Source organism: Hippichthys cyanospilos, chromosome 3 (genome assembly GCF_059441005.1).
Source record: "Hippichthys cyanospilos isolate Australia breed blue-spotted pipefish chromosome 3, RoL_Hcya_1.0, whole genome shotgun sequence".
In the NCBI taxonomy this organism is placed as follows: domain Eukaryota; kingdom Metazoa; phylum Chordata; class Actinopteri; order Syngnathiformes; family Syngnathidae; genus Hippichthys; species Hippichthys cyanospilos.
In genome coordinates, this window is record NC_142371.1 from 18,160,650 (window position 1) to 18,178,335 (window position 17,686).

Consider the following 17,686-nt stretch of genomic DNA (forward strand, 5'->3'; position numbering starts at 1 on the left):
ACTCCACTTTGATGGACACTGTTGGAGAGGGATTCATTTATGACGTGATCTTTATCAGGGCTGTAGCGTGCCGGCCCCTCTTTTGAGTTGATCACGTGATCCCTCTTTTCACTTCTCTCGATTCACACTCACTTTTCCAACCCCCCCCCCCCCCCCCCCCCCCCCCCCCTCGTGCGAGGGCGTTTTCTCGACAGCATCACTCACCACATTGCTGGCGCTCGTCCCTCCTCCGTCCTCTTGTTCTCCTCTGGTACACCGCGTCCTTCTGGCCTGGTGTTTGCACAAACGGCGGGGACGTGAGGAGTCCCGCAAAGACGGACAAAAGTGGTTAACAAATATGCCACTGAAAGTGACGCCGCACATAAAACACTAATACACGCTGACAGAAGGTTAAGGAAACATTTGATGCTAATAGCCACAATTTGTTGACAATGGATCCAATCGTAAAAATAGTTACGATATTATTTGTGAATTTCAATAGCTTGAACCTTGAATATTGTCCAAATATAAGCTAAAATTACACACACACACAAAAACAACAGCATGCTAATTCATGGTAAATGAAATACTTGATGCTAATAGCCACAATTTGTTGACAATGGACCAATGCTAAAAATACTTACAATATTATTTGCTAATTTTAATAGCTTGAACCTTAAATATCCTCCAAATATTAGTTAAAATAACACATACAAGAAACCCCAAAACATGCTAATTCAAGGTAAATGAAATACTTGATGTAATAGCCATAAATTTGCTACAATGGACACGATCCTAAAAATATTTACCATAATAATTTCCAATTTCAGTAGCGCAAAACCTTAAATATCCTCCAAAATAATAGCTAACATAACACAAAACATAATAATAGTATGGCCATGAAATACTTAATAACCACAATTTGTTACAATAGACCCAATCGTAAAATATACATTCATATAATAATTGCCCGTTTCAACCTTAAATATTCTCGAAAATAATATCTAACATAACAAAATAGACATAAAACACGCTAAAAGAATGTTCATGAAATAACGCAAATAGCTGCAATTTGTTGTCAATGGATGCAATCCTAAAAATATTTCCAATATCCATTTAAAGCTCAACACATGAAACGAATGGTGGAATAAAAATAATAGCTTTGAAAAATAACTAAACAGAACGTACAGTTGCTAATTTGCGGGTTTTGTCTATCACAATAATGGAGTAGCAGTGCCGTTTTGAGTGGTGGTCCTCGAAAATTCCACCGGGTTGTGATAAAACTGCTACTTAACCAATCACAACTTTGTATCTTAAAATAGAAGTCCAAGGCGATGGGGCGGGGCCTCGGGCCTTATCAGCCTCAAGCAGGCCTGCGTTGAGAAAAGTGTGTGCCCCGTTTGTGTGTGTGTGTGTGAGTGTGTGTGTGTGTGAGTGTACTCACCAAGTAAGCTAGCAGCGCGCAGGCAAACATGCTCATCATGGTCATACACATGACGGATCCATCATGAGTGCTTCCACATTGTTCTTTGTTTGTCCGGTGGAGGTCACCCGCTAATTGCCCAAGCGGTTACTTTCCAGGAAGTCTTTCTATCCTCCCTGGTGTCCAGTGCACTTGCTTCAATCCTTTTCGTCTTCTTCTCTTCTGCCGCTATTTTTAAACAGCTTAGCGAGCGGATGTTTATTCTCGGCCTTCGTCGGTTACCTGCCTGGCAAATTACAGTCGTCGGTTAATCTTGTCATGCAGCAAAATGTCATTGAATTTTGTAGGAATGTCACTTTTTTTTTCCAGACCTTTTTTTTAAAGTGGTGCTTTGATAATATTTTGTTATTTTAAGAGTTTTCTGTGTTTTTGTATGCACTGTATTTTCCGCACTATAGGGCGCACCAGATTATAAGGCGCACCCTCAATGAACGGCCTAAATTAAAGCTGTTTTTATATATAGGGCACACTGTATTGTAAGGCGCATAGAATAGAAGCTACAATAGTGCCTGGGGTTGTGTTTTTGTATGCACTGTATTTTCCGCACTATAGGGCGCACCAGATTATAAGGCGCACCCTCAATGAACGGCCTAAATTAAAGCTGTTTTTATATATAGGGCACACTGTATTGTAAGGCGCATAGAATAGAAGCTACAATAGTGCCTGGGGTTATGTTTTTGTATGCACTGTATTTTCCGCACTATAGGGCGCACCAGATTATAAGGCGCACCCTCAATGAACGGCCTAAATTAAAGCTGTTTTTATATATAGGGCACACCGTATTGTAAGGCGCATAGAGTAGAAGCTACAGTAGTGCCTGGGGTTGTGTTATGCATCCACTAGGATGAAGCTGCGCTAAAAGGAGGTCAGCAACAACAAAAAAATACCTCTTGATTACATTAAAAGACCAATGCCAAGATGAATCACGAGTTTAAAAAGTATAAATATAATTCAATTCAAGATTAAACTTACATTTTTTTAATCAAATGACAGCCAAAAACTTAGCTATTGACTCATTGATTTGAAAAGTTTCTGGATTGAACTGATAAAATTGTGCTTTCTTTGACAAAAACTATAGCAATTGCTTCAAAATTGGAGCATGTATAGGATATCAAATTTTCAAATAGGATGTCAGCTCATTAAAAATGCAACGGAATATTTTTCTCTTTTGGAGGACTTCACCTTTCTGAAAGTACACACATGCCCAAGAATGTTTGGAAGACATTTCAGCCTCCATTTTGGTGCAGTCGGTCTCTATGCGGGAAATGAAGCACGCCGGTCTAAAAATGGCCCTTTTTCATGTCACCGGAGGATGCGCATCTTAAGATAGAAATACTGTAGATGAGTCAGACCATATATTGTGTGTTTCATTGGACCGCAACTATATTCACCTTTTTAAAAGCCCCCCCTCCTTGAATAAGACATCTGCAGTCCTTTTATGTTTGAATGTTCATAAATCGTCAACAAATTCATCGTTATTGTAAGTTAAGCTTTTCTACAGTAGAGTACATAAAAGACAAAGCTCTAAAGCCTTGTGTTTTGGATCTATACCGCCATCTGCTGGAAAATTGGCAGAATTACAGTTGGCTCCAAAAGGATTTGGAGCATCTTTATGATTTAGCGTTAGCTCATTTTAATTGAGCTTGAAACGAGATGTTACGCAAAACAATGGCATTTAATATTTAGGCATTGCAGCTATACAAAGATTCCTCTGATTTAAATAGCATACAATAATTGCCCAAACTTTATCCTTTACAATAAAGTCCTGGTAAATGTTACAGCAAGTAAATTAGCGTGCTAACGCTAAATAGCATCCGATTATTGCCAGAACTTTTAAGTTTTACACTAACACCTGCTAAGATTACAAGTCAGCGTTTGCACGCTTTAACTAAATAGCATCCGATTTTGCTAGAACTTTATCTTTCACAATTTAGTCTTGTGAAAGATTACAACAAGTTAGCATTGGCTTGCTAAGGCTAATGTTAGCTGGTAGGCTAACGCTAACCAAAATTTATCATGGTATAGTGTAAAATGAGCCATACTTACAGTTCGATTTCACCATTAAAAAAAGTAGCCAGTCCTAAGCAGGTCCAAGTCCGAAGTCAATAACTGAAACGTAGCCAAAGTTGTTGATAAAACGCAAAATAAATGCATCTCATAGTTTAAGAAGTAATTGTTCATTTACACAGTGTTACTGGAGTTGTAATACTGTGTTTTATTGAGGCCATATTTTAGTTTTTGACATTGTTTTTTAGTAGCACAAAAACTGAGATCCAGTTGAATGTAAAGTGCTCTATAAATAAAATCTATTATTGTTATCATTAATTTCATCACGTACTTGGAAATGTGACTCAAAAAGTGACAAATGCAGAGAAATATTCATTAAATCGCCGATCGAGCTCAATAGATGAGAGATTTTTTATTTAAAAGGTGATTTTACAACATGGTCAAGACAATAAAAAAGCACTGAAAAAGACTAGACGAATCTAAAATATTTGACCCATTGAATCGGCACAGGCGCATGCATTGCTGACGTTTGAAAAAGAACTAATCCTACACTATAGTGGTGGAAACTGTTACAATTATTTTGCGCATAAAACAAAAACCAAAGTAACAGATCCCACAGAGAAATCAATCATTTTCTCGATTCGTTCACTTTGTAACACGGTCCAATGTCCAGATGAGATTTTGTACTTTTGCTGGCATAAAATTGACCAAAAAAAAAGAGAGAATATAATTCACATTAAATTTACACACACACATTCCTGTACAGCGGCGAATACGGCTAAACGAACATGGCGGGAGACACGAAGCTGTCCCCCCGGTTGACCTGGGTGCTCTGTGGGTACTCGTGGGGTCGGCTCCCGCCGCGCTCGTAGAAGGGCGGCGCTTCGCCGTTGCCGGGGTCATCCCACCCGGAGGGGGCGGCGGCGTAGTAGTGCACCCGTCTCCCTTCGCCGCCGTGGTCGTCGTCCTCGTCGATAGAAGCGTCCAAGTCCTGCGAGGCAAAATACGTCTCGTACCGCTTAGAATGAAGAATGAAAGCTTTCGTTTTTTCTGCGATGGTTTTTAAATCTCGTATACTAAACAAAATACACAAAAAAGTCAAACTACACATTTGGGCTTTGTGCATATAAATACCAGCATATGCATGTGAGTTCCGGATATTGTTTTGGGCCACTCGCACTCAAACCAATGCAACTTTTTGGGTTATTTATCCAGCCCAAATTGTTGGGTCAAAGTAAATAACCCATAAAGTTATTTTTGGGGGGTTTAATTTCTTAATTTATTTTTGTACCTACAGTACACTCAAAGAACGGTTAGGGAAAAAACAAAACAAGAGTCAGAAAGAGACCAACAAATTATTGGGTTATTTATTTAACCCAAAAACTTGAATCAAAATGAAAACCCCACATTTTTGGGGGTTTTAGTTTACTGTGGGTTATTTCATTCATTTATGTGCCTACATTCTAAAAATTGTAAGGTCAAAAATATTCCAAATAGTATTAAAAAGAGACCACCAACACAACATTTTGGGTTATTAATGTAACCCCAAAAGTTGGGATGAAATAAATAACCAACAAAACAACACAAAAATTGGGATGTTGTTTCATTTGGTTACTCATTTTTGTTGTGTCAAAAAACATAACCCAGAAACCAACCCAATTTTGGGTTTGTTTGTTTTTATTTTCGGGAGGGGGGCAAAAATTAAAAAAGGTGTCTAATGTCTAAACGGATAACCCAAAAATAACCAAATTTTGAGTTAATGGGTTATTCAAATAAACCATTTCTTTTTTTTTTCAGTTGGTTATTTTGGGTTATTTTTGACCTAACTATTTTGGACTGTGAATCTTGACATTCTCCATTCTCTGTGACTGAATGTGTTTGACCCCAAAAAAGCGATTTGGGGGGTGGAGCATGTTAGTCTTACTGTGATTGGTTCTGCATCCTGGGTTCTGTAGTTGCTGGTATACAGGGGGCGCTCTTCGGCAGCGGCTTCGTTATTGGTGATCACCTGCCGCGCACCCACAAATAACACTTATTTCGGAATCAATTACAAACACAATATTCCTCCATCTAATATTAATTTTTTGAAATTGGAATGTTTTATAGTTGGAATTTCAACGAGGGCTCACCGGCCTGATGGCGGCGTTGTTGTTCTTCTTGGGAGGTGGGGGCTTGTGCTTGGGGGGGGCGCTGCAAAACGAGACCCGGGTTTTGTTTACTGGGTGCCTCAAAAAAGCGGGGCGCGGCGGCGGACACTCACTCTCCCTTCAGCTTGCCGGCGCGATGTTTGCGGAACATGGCCACGGCCGTGCCGATGATGGCCGCGATGAGGATGACGCCGATGATGGCGCCGATGATGCTGCCCGTGGTGGCGCCTTTTTCTGGAAGGCGGGTGCCTAAGGAACGGCGGGACAATTCATGCTTATTAACGCGTTCGATGCCAAAGACGTCATTGGACGACTTAACGGAGTCCGGACATTCAACCCCATATACTTATTTACAGTATTTTATTGAAAGCTATTCCCAAATAAGAAAATAGCTGGCAGATTCAATCCCAAAAATGTAATGAAGAAGTCTTTAAACGTTCAATCTCATGTACTTTTTTGTTTTCTTTGTAGTGATAACTGTGGCCATTGGGTGGCAGTGTTTCCACAACAGTCATTACCTAGTTGTAATTCAAAATAATGAATGGAAATCCAGCTTTCATATGATAGCACCCATATTTACATAGACATAGAGCAAAATATTCTGTCGACCTTGAAAGATGAGTGAAAATGCTAAACAAACCCTCGAGAGTTTTTTTTTTTTTTTTCCGATAACGCTTGGCACTAAAAGAGTTAACTGTTAGCATGTCATTTTCCATTATCACATTAAGCTAGGGGGTCATTCCTATTGCTGTTTGGTTATTTTATACACATGTGTAATTCTCTTTTTTCCTTTGATTCGTCACTATATTTTGATAGCTTTTTTAAAATGAATTATTCCCTAATTCAAAGTGTAGATAGCCCTCATATCATGGATAAGTTGGTTCAATCATATCTCAAAGCAGCACCACAGTATTTAATCATTCTTCTGCTTACCGTTGTTAGGGTAAGTCATTTACACGTTTATTAAATATTAAATGTGCTTACTACCCCAGTACTAAATAACTTATAAGCTCTTCGTATAGCTGCCTTTATTGAAAAGTCCATGATTTGGACTCCGCATACATTAGCTTCCATTAAAAGTACTAAACGCACACACACGCAACCAATATAGGCCCTCAGTATATATGGTGATATCATTATGCAGCATCCTTTCCATAAGGATTATGCAAATGAGGAGGCGGCGAAAGGGCAGAGGAGACGAGAAGATGACTTGCGCGCAAACAGTGTTGCCGCTAATTGGGCAGGACCCGATTTGATTGTTTTTTCTGCTTGTCTAATTACGCTTTCACTTCTAACAAAACACGCCTTCTGCTGAAAGCGTTTTGACCGTGTCGCACCTTCGAAAGTGTCACTGTACCTTAGATGCTGTATTTGTGGATCGCAGTGATTGCATGGGCAGAAAGTAGCACGCACGGCTTCATTTATTGTCATGCGAGACACTCATTTGCATATCTTGGTGTGGAGAAACAACAATAATGGTGTGCTCAAATCATTTGATAATATCAGCATTACAAATTGAATCCCATTTGTCCCCATTGTGAAACTGGGAAAGGCTTAATCCATTCCCTGAAGTGAAAAAAATAAACATAATACAATGTAAATTGTCATTAAATTAGAAAAAAAAAATCAACAAACAAAAAATGATAGTAATAAAACAATAATTTATCATACAAACGTATATGAATAATAGCACAGTTTTGATCTGATGATAGGGTATTCAACCTATTTCATGAAACTTTCAGAGATTTAAAATGATGAATAATAAAAGGAAGTGGTTCTCAGTCATTGATCAATTATAAATATTAATAAACAGCTGTCTATATTTTATTTGAAAATATTTGTCTTTCATCCCAAGGCGAAAGTTCTGCCGGAAAACGATCATTTACATTCATGATTCGCACGAACGCTTTTCTATCGAATGACGTCACTACATGTAGTGTCAACTACCATCCACATGGTGTCACTGCGCCTCCACAAATACACCCCAACGGGTCACCGTGAAAGATTTGTATGACTGCGATTGCTACGCATTGCAACAATTGGATTTTTTTTTCTTTTTTTTTTTTGGTCATCATGAAAGCACTAGCAGTCATTTTGGCAGCTGGGTTGTTTTTCTGCGACTCTGTAGCTATCCGTTGCTCTCGACAGGCGTCATTATGTTGATGGCCCGCAGTGTCATTGTGGCTCAGAGAGAAGAATGCTCCCGCCTCTTTGATAACCTCCGCCAAGGAATCCTAGAGGCGAGGGAGTAAGCGCCAGGAGGAAGGCCAATTTATAACATGGAGGTGCACCATGTCCACGTGAACCCCACGCGCCCTACGCTCCTTCTCTAATAGAATAAACACACAGAGCTCGGCCTTTTTCTCGATGTGTGTGTGTACATACCTGGATGGACACACACACACAGATATACACTTGGTGCGAAATGCAATTTCTCTCAGATAAAATATGGAATTCTGGATGTAGCAATGCCGGGAGACGCTGCCGGCTGAGCTGGAATGAATTCATGACTCATAACTCCAGATTTTGCCATCGCAACAAATTGTATCATCGCATTCTTTCGCAACTCTACGGTGCATTCAAATACTCAGAACTATGCATTGGGAGAATTCCAAACGTTGGCGGTTTGGATGTTCATTTGAGACTTCCATCATTTCCTTCAAGCAGCTCTCCCACAAGAAATTGTTGATATGAAATTTTAACATTGTAATTAATCAGAATATACAATAATTATAAAATTAAATCACATTTAATGTTCTGCATTCCAATGACTTGGCCACCAGGAGACAGTATGATGCCGTTGAGCCACGCACACCCCCTCGAAAAAAAAAAATGCTTCTCTTACTACGTTGATTGTATCAGAGCACTTTATCCTCAGCCACAGACAAACACACACACACACACACACACACACACACACACACACATTGAAGGAGCAGAACAATAACACCTGACTAAACTGAGGCGGTCAAAAGTCAAAAGTATCGAAACTCCAAGTATTTTTTTTGTCAATCATTTCAAAAAAATTTTAATCATATAATAATCAGAAGTAGAAAAAAAAGATACGTTTACAAAATTTAACTGTCCTTCTGGACTCTCAAATGCTGCTGATCTCATAACTAAAATGAGGAATTGCTGCCATCTACTGGTAGTTGTGCATCAATAAAGTTGTCGTTACGTTAGCCATTTATAATGAGGAAAATCATATAGTCCAGTTGGAAGAAAAATGACTGACAAATGTAATTGAGTTAAAAGCAGTATACATACAGTATAGCACATAGTAATATAATAATAAAATACTGTACATCTCTGTTGTCTGAAAATTTTGTACACGATTTATTGTTGAACAAGTCAAACATAGTATAAATAAATATTTGTTGTCTTTATCACTTGTTAAAAATCAAATCATAACCATAAAAAAGACCCCCCCCCAAAATAAATTGATTGAATCTTTTGTCCATATCGTCCACCCCGAAATGTTTGATTGGACTTGTAATTATTGTATGTTTTCATAAGTACATTAGCATGAGAACTGGTTTCTAAGTAAAAAAACAAAACAAAATTTGAAAACATGGACTTTTTTGGGGGAAGGAACAAATTAATAGCATTTCCATTGCTTCCAATGGCCAAAGATGATTTGCAATCCCGTCAAGCTGCTGCGTCAGGCGCAGCTGGGACGAGAACCCTTTGACGCTCCGGTGTTCTTGCTTGCGCAAACAAGGAAATCGTGCGCGTATGCCCATTTAATAATCGGCGAGAAAACGAAGTCCGGGCGAAAGGGGAGGATGGAGCGCTGTCGTTCGTGGACAAGGTTGACATTGCGAGCCAACAAGTTGAAAAGGTCAGTGGCGCTCCTCGGGGCGGATCAATGTGAGGAGCGGCCAGTTAGTTCCACACTTGTGGACCTTCCGATCCGTCCTGACCCGTCACTCAACCGTACACTGGCGCGCTCCCACGGGGCCCAGAGGAGGTGCTAGTGCAAGGAAGTGGAGATGAGGCTGGATGCTTGGCTGCAAGTGTCAGAAATGATAGCAGATCCACTTGAGCAAGTTGAAAATGCTGCCGGGTTGTTTGACGCGTGGATGTCAAGGAATACTTCAACTTTTATTACCTCCAGCATTAGAGGAGCTCGTTTTCTTTTTTTTTTAACCCTCAGATATTTTTTGATCCGATGCCTTCGTGCACAAAAGTTACTTAAGGTAGATACAGCGGATGGGACTTCTGTGAAATTTGGAATGATAACAGTCAGGTTGATTTGATTTACTGAAAGTTTTTTTGGTTTTTGTCATCGCGGATTGATTTGTCGGAAAGGTGGAATAAAAGCTGACAGACAGGTCATCCAACTAAGCAGCTGAAGAAACAAATCATCAATGAAATCAGCCCATCATACAACTGTTTGAAGCGGCTGATGAAACAACCGTCACACTAATAAACTATTCGTGAACGACATCAGAAAACTAACAAAACATTTGACAAGGACCAACCGATTGACCAAGTGAATGGAAAACCAACCAACACACCAGCCGGCCGAACCTCCGACCGACCGACCAACACACCAGCTAATCAACCAATCATCCAACCGACTGACCAACCGAAGAATCAACCACCAGACCAATTTCCCACATGACCGAGCAACCGACAAACTGACCAACCAACAAACGAGCTGACCAACCAACAGACCAGCATGTCAACCAGCCAATCAACTGACCATCTTGACCAACCAACACACCGGCTCAGCAACCATCTGATGAAGCAACCACCAGACCAATTCCCCACATGACCAACCAACCAACCAATTGATGATTATACCGTTTTCCCAACTGACTGACCAACCAACCATCTAAAAAACTGACCAATTGATGAATCAACCACCAGATCAATTTCCCACATGACGACCGACCAACCAACCAACCAACCAACCGACCGACCGACCGACCAACCGACCAACCAACCAACCAACCAACCAACCAACCAACCAACCAACCAACCAACCAACCAACCAACCAACCAACCCATCCTGTGATGTGAGATGCCTTTGGTGTAAAAATCAAAGAATTTTCTTTAAAATCCCAAAACGCATGAGACCCACCGGTCCAAGCGACCAACCAACCGACGAGTGACTGTCTTCCTGCCCCAAAAAGCCCGGTTGCCTCCCTCGACATTTTGGAGAGCGCCACGACCCAGATGACTAGAAATGTTTCCAGACGAAAGCATCCGATGACTCATGGCACGGAAGCCCGCCGCCAAACGAGATAGGAATTACTCCGAGGTGAGTCCGGCTTTGTCCGTACATCTTTTCCCATTAGAGCTATCCTACTTTCTGGGAAATGATGAGTAGGCTGACCTCAGGGCAAGGATGGAACGGTCCTCCTTAAGAGGGACTCATTGACAGATGAGTCAAGGAGAACCGTCGGGGGGCCCGGAGAGCGGCGTTGACTTCTGGTGGATGGCATTGGGGGCGCGAGCCAGATGAAGGCTGTGATTAAAAGGCCGGCTCCAGATAAGCACGGAGGGATTTCCCACCCTCCCCTCGCAGCTGTGACCACTGCTCCAAAAAAAAAAAAAAAATCACGAAGCGGCAAGACAAAGATCTACCATTCCTGCTGACTGATTCCGTGACTATTTGGCGGGATTACTGTAAACGGCCCTGGCTAGCCTGATTTTGGTTAACCTCAACCCCCCCGCCCCCTCTTCTGCCCCGCTGCTATAATTTGGGATTTTCCGCCATCTCCCCGTTCATCTTTTCTCTGCTGCGCCTAACGGGAATGAGACGAGACCCAAATCCCACCAATCAAGATGGCTCTCCAGATTGTCGACGAGAGGAGGTTTCAGATCAATTTGAAAGATGACGCCAGACATCATATCTTTTACATGATCCTCTCGTTTTAGTCATTTTTCCGTGCGTGAACGAGGTTGGACTCGGACGTTGGTTCCGTCTGCTCGCTTCTTTTATTGAAACGGACAATCTCAGCTAACGTGAAAAGCTGTTTGCTGAAACAGGCACTATCTACTAACATCCGACTGCCATTCGTCCTCTAGCTCGTACAGTTATACTAATTATTAATTATTGTAAGCAAGAATATGGCCGATATAAAAATATGCATCTATACGTCAAAACTCGGCTAATGTGGATGACAGATCAATCTTTCACAAATGGTGTCAAAAAACAAACAAAAAAAACACGCTTTTGGCCTTAATTTGGTGTCTTATAAAGGTGTCTAATATTTTTGGGATTAGGATATTTTTTAGCGGCCCAAATCAACGTTTGAATTTGTGGTTTCGGGACAAGGTCGTGTATTCATCGAGTCACGACTCGTAAGCGACAGGTTCAGCGGTATAAAGCCAGCCGTTGTTGCGACATGCCTTTCAGGAACTACTTCAAAATAAAAGCCTCGGTTTCAGGACAAGGTCATGTTGTTTGCATCGAGTCGCGACTCGCAAGCGACAGATTCTGCGGTATAAAGCCAGCCGTTATTGCGACATGCCTTCCAGGAACTACTTCAAAATAAAAGCCTGGTGTCCATGCATTATTCAGTGCAGTATAGTACTTTTATTTTGAAGTCTCACCACTATTGGCAGCGTGTTTTACTGTCAAGGCAGGAACAAGCAGTACATTTTCTTGTTGACCCCTTTGCCAAGAAAAAAAGATCTCGTGGCATCCTAATCTCGCGAGATCTCATCGCGCGAGATCTCGTCCCATTCCTGTTTTTTTTTTTTTTTTTTTTTAAAACTCTGACCTCCTCCTTCACACCCCCAAAAGTTAGCGCTTGAAAATTGCCTTTCCTTTCACACTCGCTGCACATATCGTGGAAAACTTTCCGCCAGATAATGTAGCTGCTTTTGGCTTAAGAGATTAGGTGCCTGATGGGGAAAAAAAAACAAAAAAAAAAAACAATCCCACTGTAGCCAAGATCAATTCCTAATGGGTTGGCTTTTTTAAAAAGGGACGGTTGGGCAAAAAAAAAAAAAAAAAAATCCCAGAAAGCCTCAGGCGACCTCTGGGCCGGTCGGTGTGGCACTAAAAATCGTCACGTCTTCCTGACGAGCGGCGTGTGTTTAATTATAGACAGCGGCGGCCTTTGATCAGCGGCAGCAGCATTAATGCGCAAGACGGCGCAAACATTTGCTTGATTTGCTATTCTCTTTCAAAATCTCCTCCGTTTGCTTCACAAATTTACATCCAAGCAAACCACTCTCAAAGAGACATGACAGTTATCTCTATTTTTTGTTTGTTTTTAACATTTTAAATGTCCTGCGCGCGTCCTCCCGATGAAGCATCATCTCAAAACTGCTGTACATAAAACGATTATTTTTTTGTTTCACCCCGCTTTAAACTCGGCGAAAAGTACTCCAGATTCAATTAATATGGACATCAAAGAAAAAAAGACTTTGCAAGTTGGACATGAAAGACACACACACACACACTAATATATATATATATATATATATATATATATATATATATATATATATATATATATCAATAGTGACCTGTCATTGAAGCAAAGGTGTAAAAAAAACAACAAAAAAAAAACAACATTTATACTAGAGCCACAATGATTTTTTAATGAAAAAAAAAAAAAGCTTTAAAATGCATGAATTTGTGCACTGCTGGTTGAGGAGCTGCAATTATTAACCGATTATTTCAGTGCTTCTGAATTAGGGGTATGAGTACCCCTAGGGATGCGTTAAAGGATTTGGGGGGGTAAATGAGATTTTTAATGGATTTGTATTTATTGCCATGAGGAACTGTTTCTTTTTTTTCGAATTAAGAGTAAATTAATTGGATTGAATTGGTTTGTGGAGTCTCCCTATTGAGCATTTTCACTCATCTTTAAGGCCGGCAGAATATTGTGAGCTATGTCTATGTAAATATGGGTGCTGCCATATGAAAGATTGACTTCCATTCTTCAGTTAGAATTGATACAGGTAATAGCTGTGTTATGGAAACACTGCCATCCAATGGTCACACTTATCACTACAGTGCTCAATTCATATAAGGTAAGCATTAGTCAAGGGTGTCAGCAACCCTCCATAAAAAACATATTTGATGAGAATTTTATTAATTATTATTACTATTTTAAAAGACAAGAATTTTCATACATGGCACTGAAAAAGATTTGTAATTTAATAGCAATAAATTCATCCCTTTTCTTAAAGAGTTTGCCAATGAAACTTTTTTTTTGCCAGTAGGAACAAATGTGTCTGTTTTCGCCCTCGCTTTGCATTTTCAGCCCGATTTGAAGGACGCGTTTCCATCCCGATTGAAAAGGGATATCCTCCGGCAAATTCTCGCCCGGGTTTATTCGAGGCTTGAAAACCGAAACCGGACACAAAAATGTCTGTGGGATCTTCTTTCCCGCAGAGCGCGAGAGGCGCGCGCGCGACCAGCGCAGCGCCTGGAGATGAGATGAGATTAGGACAGAATAAATTGATGGCCTCTGAAGGAGATTAAGTCAAAGAACAGCGCGTGTAATCTCATTGCTCACTAAGAGAAATCCTAGCCTGTGGATTGGGAGGTTAACTGGGCACAAGGCTTTGCAAATCTATTGATGGCGATGTCGAGAATGCCGAATAATGAGGCCCGTGGAAAAGCCGCACAATACACACACACATATATATTTATGTGTGTTCGTGGGGGTGTGTGTGGAGCGTCAAGGAAAACATAATACATAAAGCCAGCGCAGGTTCAGCAGTACACACCAGGCGCTGCATCAACAACGGCACACGCGCGTAAATTATTCACAATCAATGCATGTGCTGCAGTGCAGATAGCCTCGCTCACCTCTCGCTTTTACATTCTTATTGGAGACAAAAAAAGTAGAGGCGAAACGGCTTTGAATGCCAGGCTGATGACTTCACCTCGTTTTATCTTCTTGGTAAAGAAAAAACTTGGTCTAATGGGGGAAAATGGGCCTCTTTATGATGGTGTGCTATACGGTAATAACGTAATTACATTACATCTTTAGAATATTTCCAGTTTTTGACTCATTTCGCATGACATAAATGGACATTCGGAACAGTGTAGGATAGTAGTTCTCAAATGGGGGTGCCCTGGGGGTACACAAAGCCAATTTAGAGATTTTGATATTTCTAAAGAGATCAACAAATCAAATTGAATGGTTTTAAAGCGGTGACAGAAACAATACAGGTTTCTTTTCAAATTAAGATCAAATTAATTGGATCACGGAGCAACCTATAAAAGGAGCAATTCTTTGCAAAACCTTGCATGCCTTTTTGTTACGTTTTATGTCATGAGTGGCACCATGGTTAGAATGAAAACATGATGTTACACAATATATTTTCTAGAGTCGCCAAATGAAAAAACGCACCGAGAGACCCGCATGCCTCCGTCTCCAGATGCGCTTCGCTGAAATGGTCTAAAGTGGGACACGCTGAGCTCTTAAGAGCTACAACAAAATCGATGGCCGGGGTCATCCTTGCAAAAATCCAAAGAAAAAGCTAAACATAGACATCATCAAATGATGATGGTGAGCTCTGATGACACGCGTTTGAGTTTTCCATCCACTTTGCTGGCGACATTGAGCCCGGCCCGGTCTTACATGTTTCTTTTTTTTTTTTTTTTTAAAGCCGTGCGGTGGTAATGGGGAGACGGTCTCTGCGTGGTGTGTGTTTGTGTGTGTGTCATTGGGAAGACAGTGTGTTGCCTGCCATAGTACATCAGCACACTTGGTTGCCTCGGGAGAAGACAGAATCTCCCTTCCTCTCTCACCCCTACTTTCCCTCTCTCTTTTTTTCCGACAAGGTCGCGGAGCGCCTCTGTCATCGTCTGCCTGTCGATATTTACAGTCCACTTTATACAGCCGTAAACAAACACAAAGAAAAAGAGGCAGGGGAAGAAAAAAAAAAGAGCGGGAGAGCAGTAGCATGTGTCAAATGTAGCCACTCAAGGACTCAAAGGATGGGTCGCAGTTCAAGGTTAACACACATCGCGGGAGCTTAACAAAGCAGAGAAATGATCTCACGTCGGTGGAACGACGCAAGACGAGTATCCTGCACTCTCGTGCTGAAATAAATCTGGCAAGAAAATCAAATAAGTAAAAGAAGAACCCACGCAAAGTTGCTGCCGCGCTGTGGTACAGTTTTCTTTGCAAATTAAGAGCAAATCAATTCGAAAATGAAGCTCATTGGTAAATTCTGGTAGCGACTGATTCATTTACATTTTTCACGCCTTTATTTTGTTCAGCGTTCTACGGATGCACATTGTTATTTGTGATGCAATTTAAAAAAAACAAGTTACATAAACCGTGTTGCACGATCTATTTTCTATTTTAGAGTACACCTGGAGATACCACTACCAATGCAGTTCCAATTTTTCCAAAAATGAATCATGGATGGCACAGCACTCAGTTTTTAAGCCTTTTTAAGAGTCTGACGACGATTCGTCATCACAAATAGGCAACTGTGACAATTTTTTTTTTTAAATAACTTCACACATACTCAGGGGCTTAGCAAGAAAATTTAGAAAAGCTTGCTATTACCACAGACAGTAACATGACCTGGTGGCTTTAGCATTTTGCTAAAAGGCGAACAAATATGGCAAACTGCTCAGCTAGCTTTGCAAATAACAACTTGGCCTGGTAACGTTAGCATTTTGCTAATAAGCCTACATTGGTATCACAACTGGGAGCTTCGTTAGCTAAGCTAGCTTCACAAATAATACCTTGTCCTGGTAACGTTAGCACATTAGCAACAGGGCTATCCGAATGTTTAGCCTCATTATTTCAGCTGTTTAAAACGACACCCTGAAAACTAGCCTGGTAAGGTTTTTCATAATAAACCTGTGTAACACGCTATTTACACGCCTAAAATGTTAAAGCTTTAGAACATACATTGTAAACATTCAATGACAGCTCGGCGAAACAATATGGAAGGCAATCCGGATGATAGAATACGTGCGCGATAGGATTTGACTGACAACAACAAGACGTAACTTCTCTGCGAAGCCTCGAGGATAAAAGATGACAGGAGAGTGTTAAGGAAAAAGATTGATTTATTCTTCGTGACGCAGACTCGGGAGGAGTTTAGTACACACAACAAGAAACAAAAGGAAATCTACACTGTCAATAGCCCAAGGTTAAAGCAGAATCCAAACACCATTGTGTTTATGTATTTTTGGACTCTTCAAAAAAAACAAAAAAACATTAGCGAGCATTGCTGCTTTCAATTGTTTTGAGTCAAAGATTGGTTCCATTTTGGAACCATTTGTCTGTCACTATCGCTTGCTGCGTTTTTTTCAGTATGAGAACAAACATCAATAAGCTGAGATAAAAGCTCCAAAAATACCAATTTGCATTCTGACATTAAGGTTACGTATCAAAGTGACAGAAGGAAATCATGCATAAAAACAAGGTGCAAATAGCTAGCAACCTTGGCACCGCTTCTTAGAATCGTAACTAATAATGTGGCCTTGTAACGTGACCTTTTTCTTTTTCTTTTTTGTAAAAGTTCAATACAAGTGTTCCAATTAAGAGTCTGAAGCTAGCGTCATCATTTTAGCACCACATAAATGACTTTGAGTTTGCGCTCATATTATAAATAAGCCTTCGTTAGCTTAGCTTATCATGGTATCACCGGAGACACTAACATGGTCTGATAACGTTAGCATTTTGCTAATAAGCCTACAAAACGACTGCAACCAGGAGCCCTGTTAGCTCCGCTAGCTTATTTATTAGCTTGACAGATAACAACTTGGCCCGGTAAATTTAGCATTTAACCACTGTTTAAATGTTAGCACCATTAGCATATAACTGGCCTTGCTAGCGCCGTGGAAAAACTACTCCATCTCTTCACATTAGTATTATTATCAAGGCGCAACATAGGCCAATATCAAAATAAACACACTAAATAATACAATAGCCTCATCAAGCTTTTATTTTGAACATTTTCCTTGAGGCGCTGGTTACGTTTCGATTAGTTTGACACGTTCCAGCTGCTGAGATGAGCCGTACGGCGTGTTCAAATGCAGTCGTATATTTCAAACTCAAAGAATAAAAGCCCATTAATGCATTAAATGTTATGATTTTTTTTTCTTTAAAAACTATAGAAC

At 40.5% G+C, this 17,686-nt stretch overlaps 1 protein-coding gene across 1 annotated transcript in view; it reads right to left on the bottom strand.

The window, feature by feature from the left end:
• Positions 1-3,866: 3,866 nt before the first annotated feature.
• LOC148426045 (nectin-2) overlaps positions 3,867-17,686 on the bottom strand; it is a 124,717-nt gene continuing 110,897 nt past the window's right edge. The window contains exons 7-10 of the mRNA XM_088409634.1: positions 5,730-5,865; positions 5,599-5,659; positions 5,394-5,477; positions 3,867-4,460 (exon numbers count right to left, since the gene is read on the bottom strand). Of these exons, the coding sequence (XP_088265760.1) occupies positions 4,248-4,460; positions 5,394-5,477; positions 5,599-5,659; positions 5,730-5,865 (494 nt within the window). The 3' untranslated portion in view covers positions 3,867-4,247. The remainder of the gene's footprint in view (positions 4,461-5,393; positions 5,478-5,598; positions 5,660-5,729; positions 5,866-17,686) is intronic.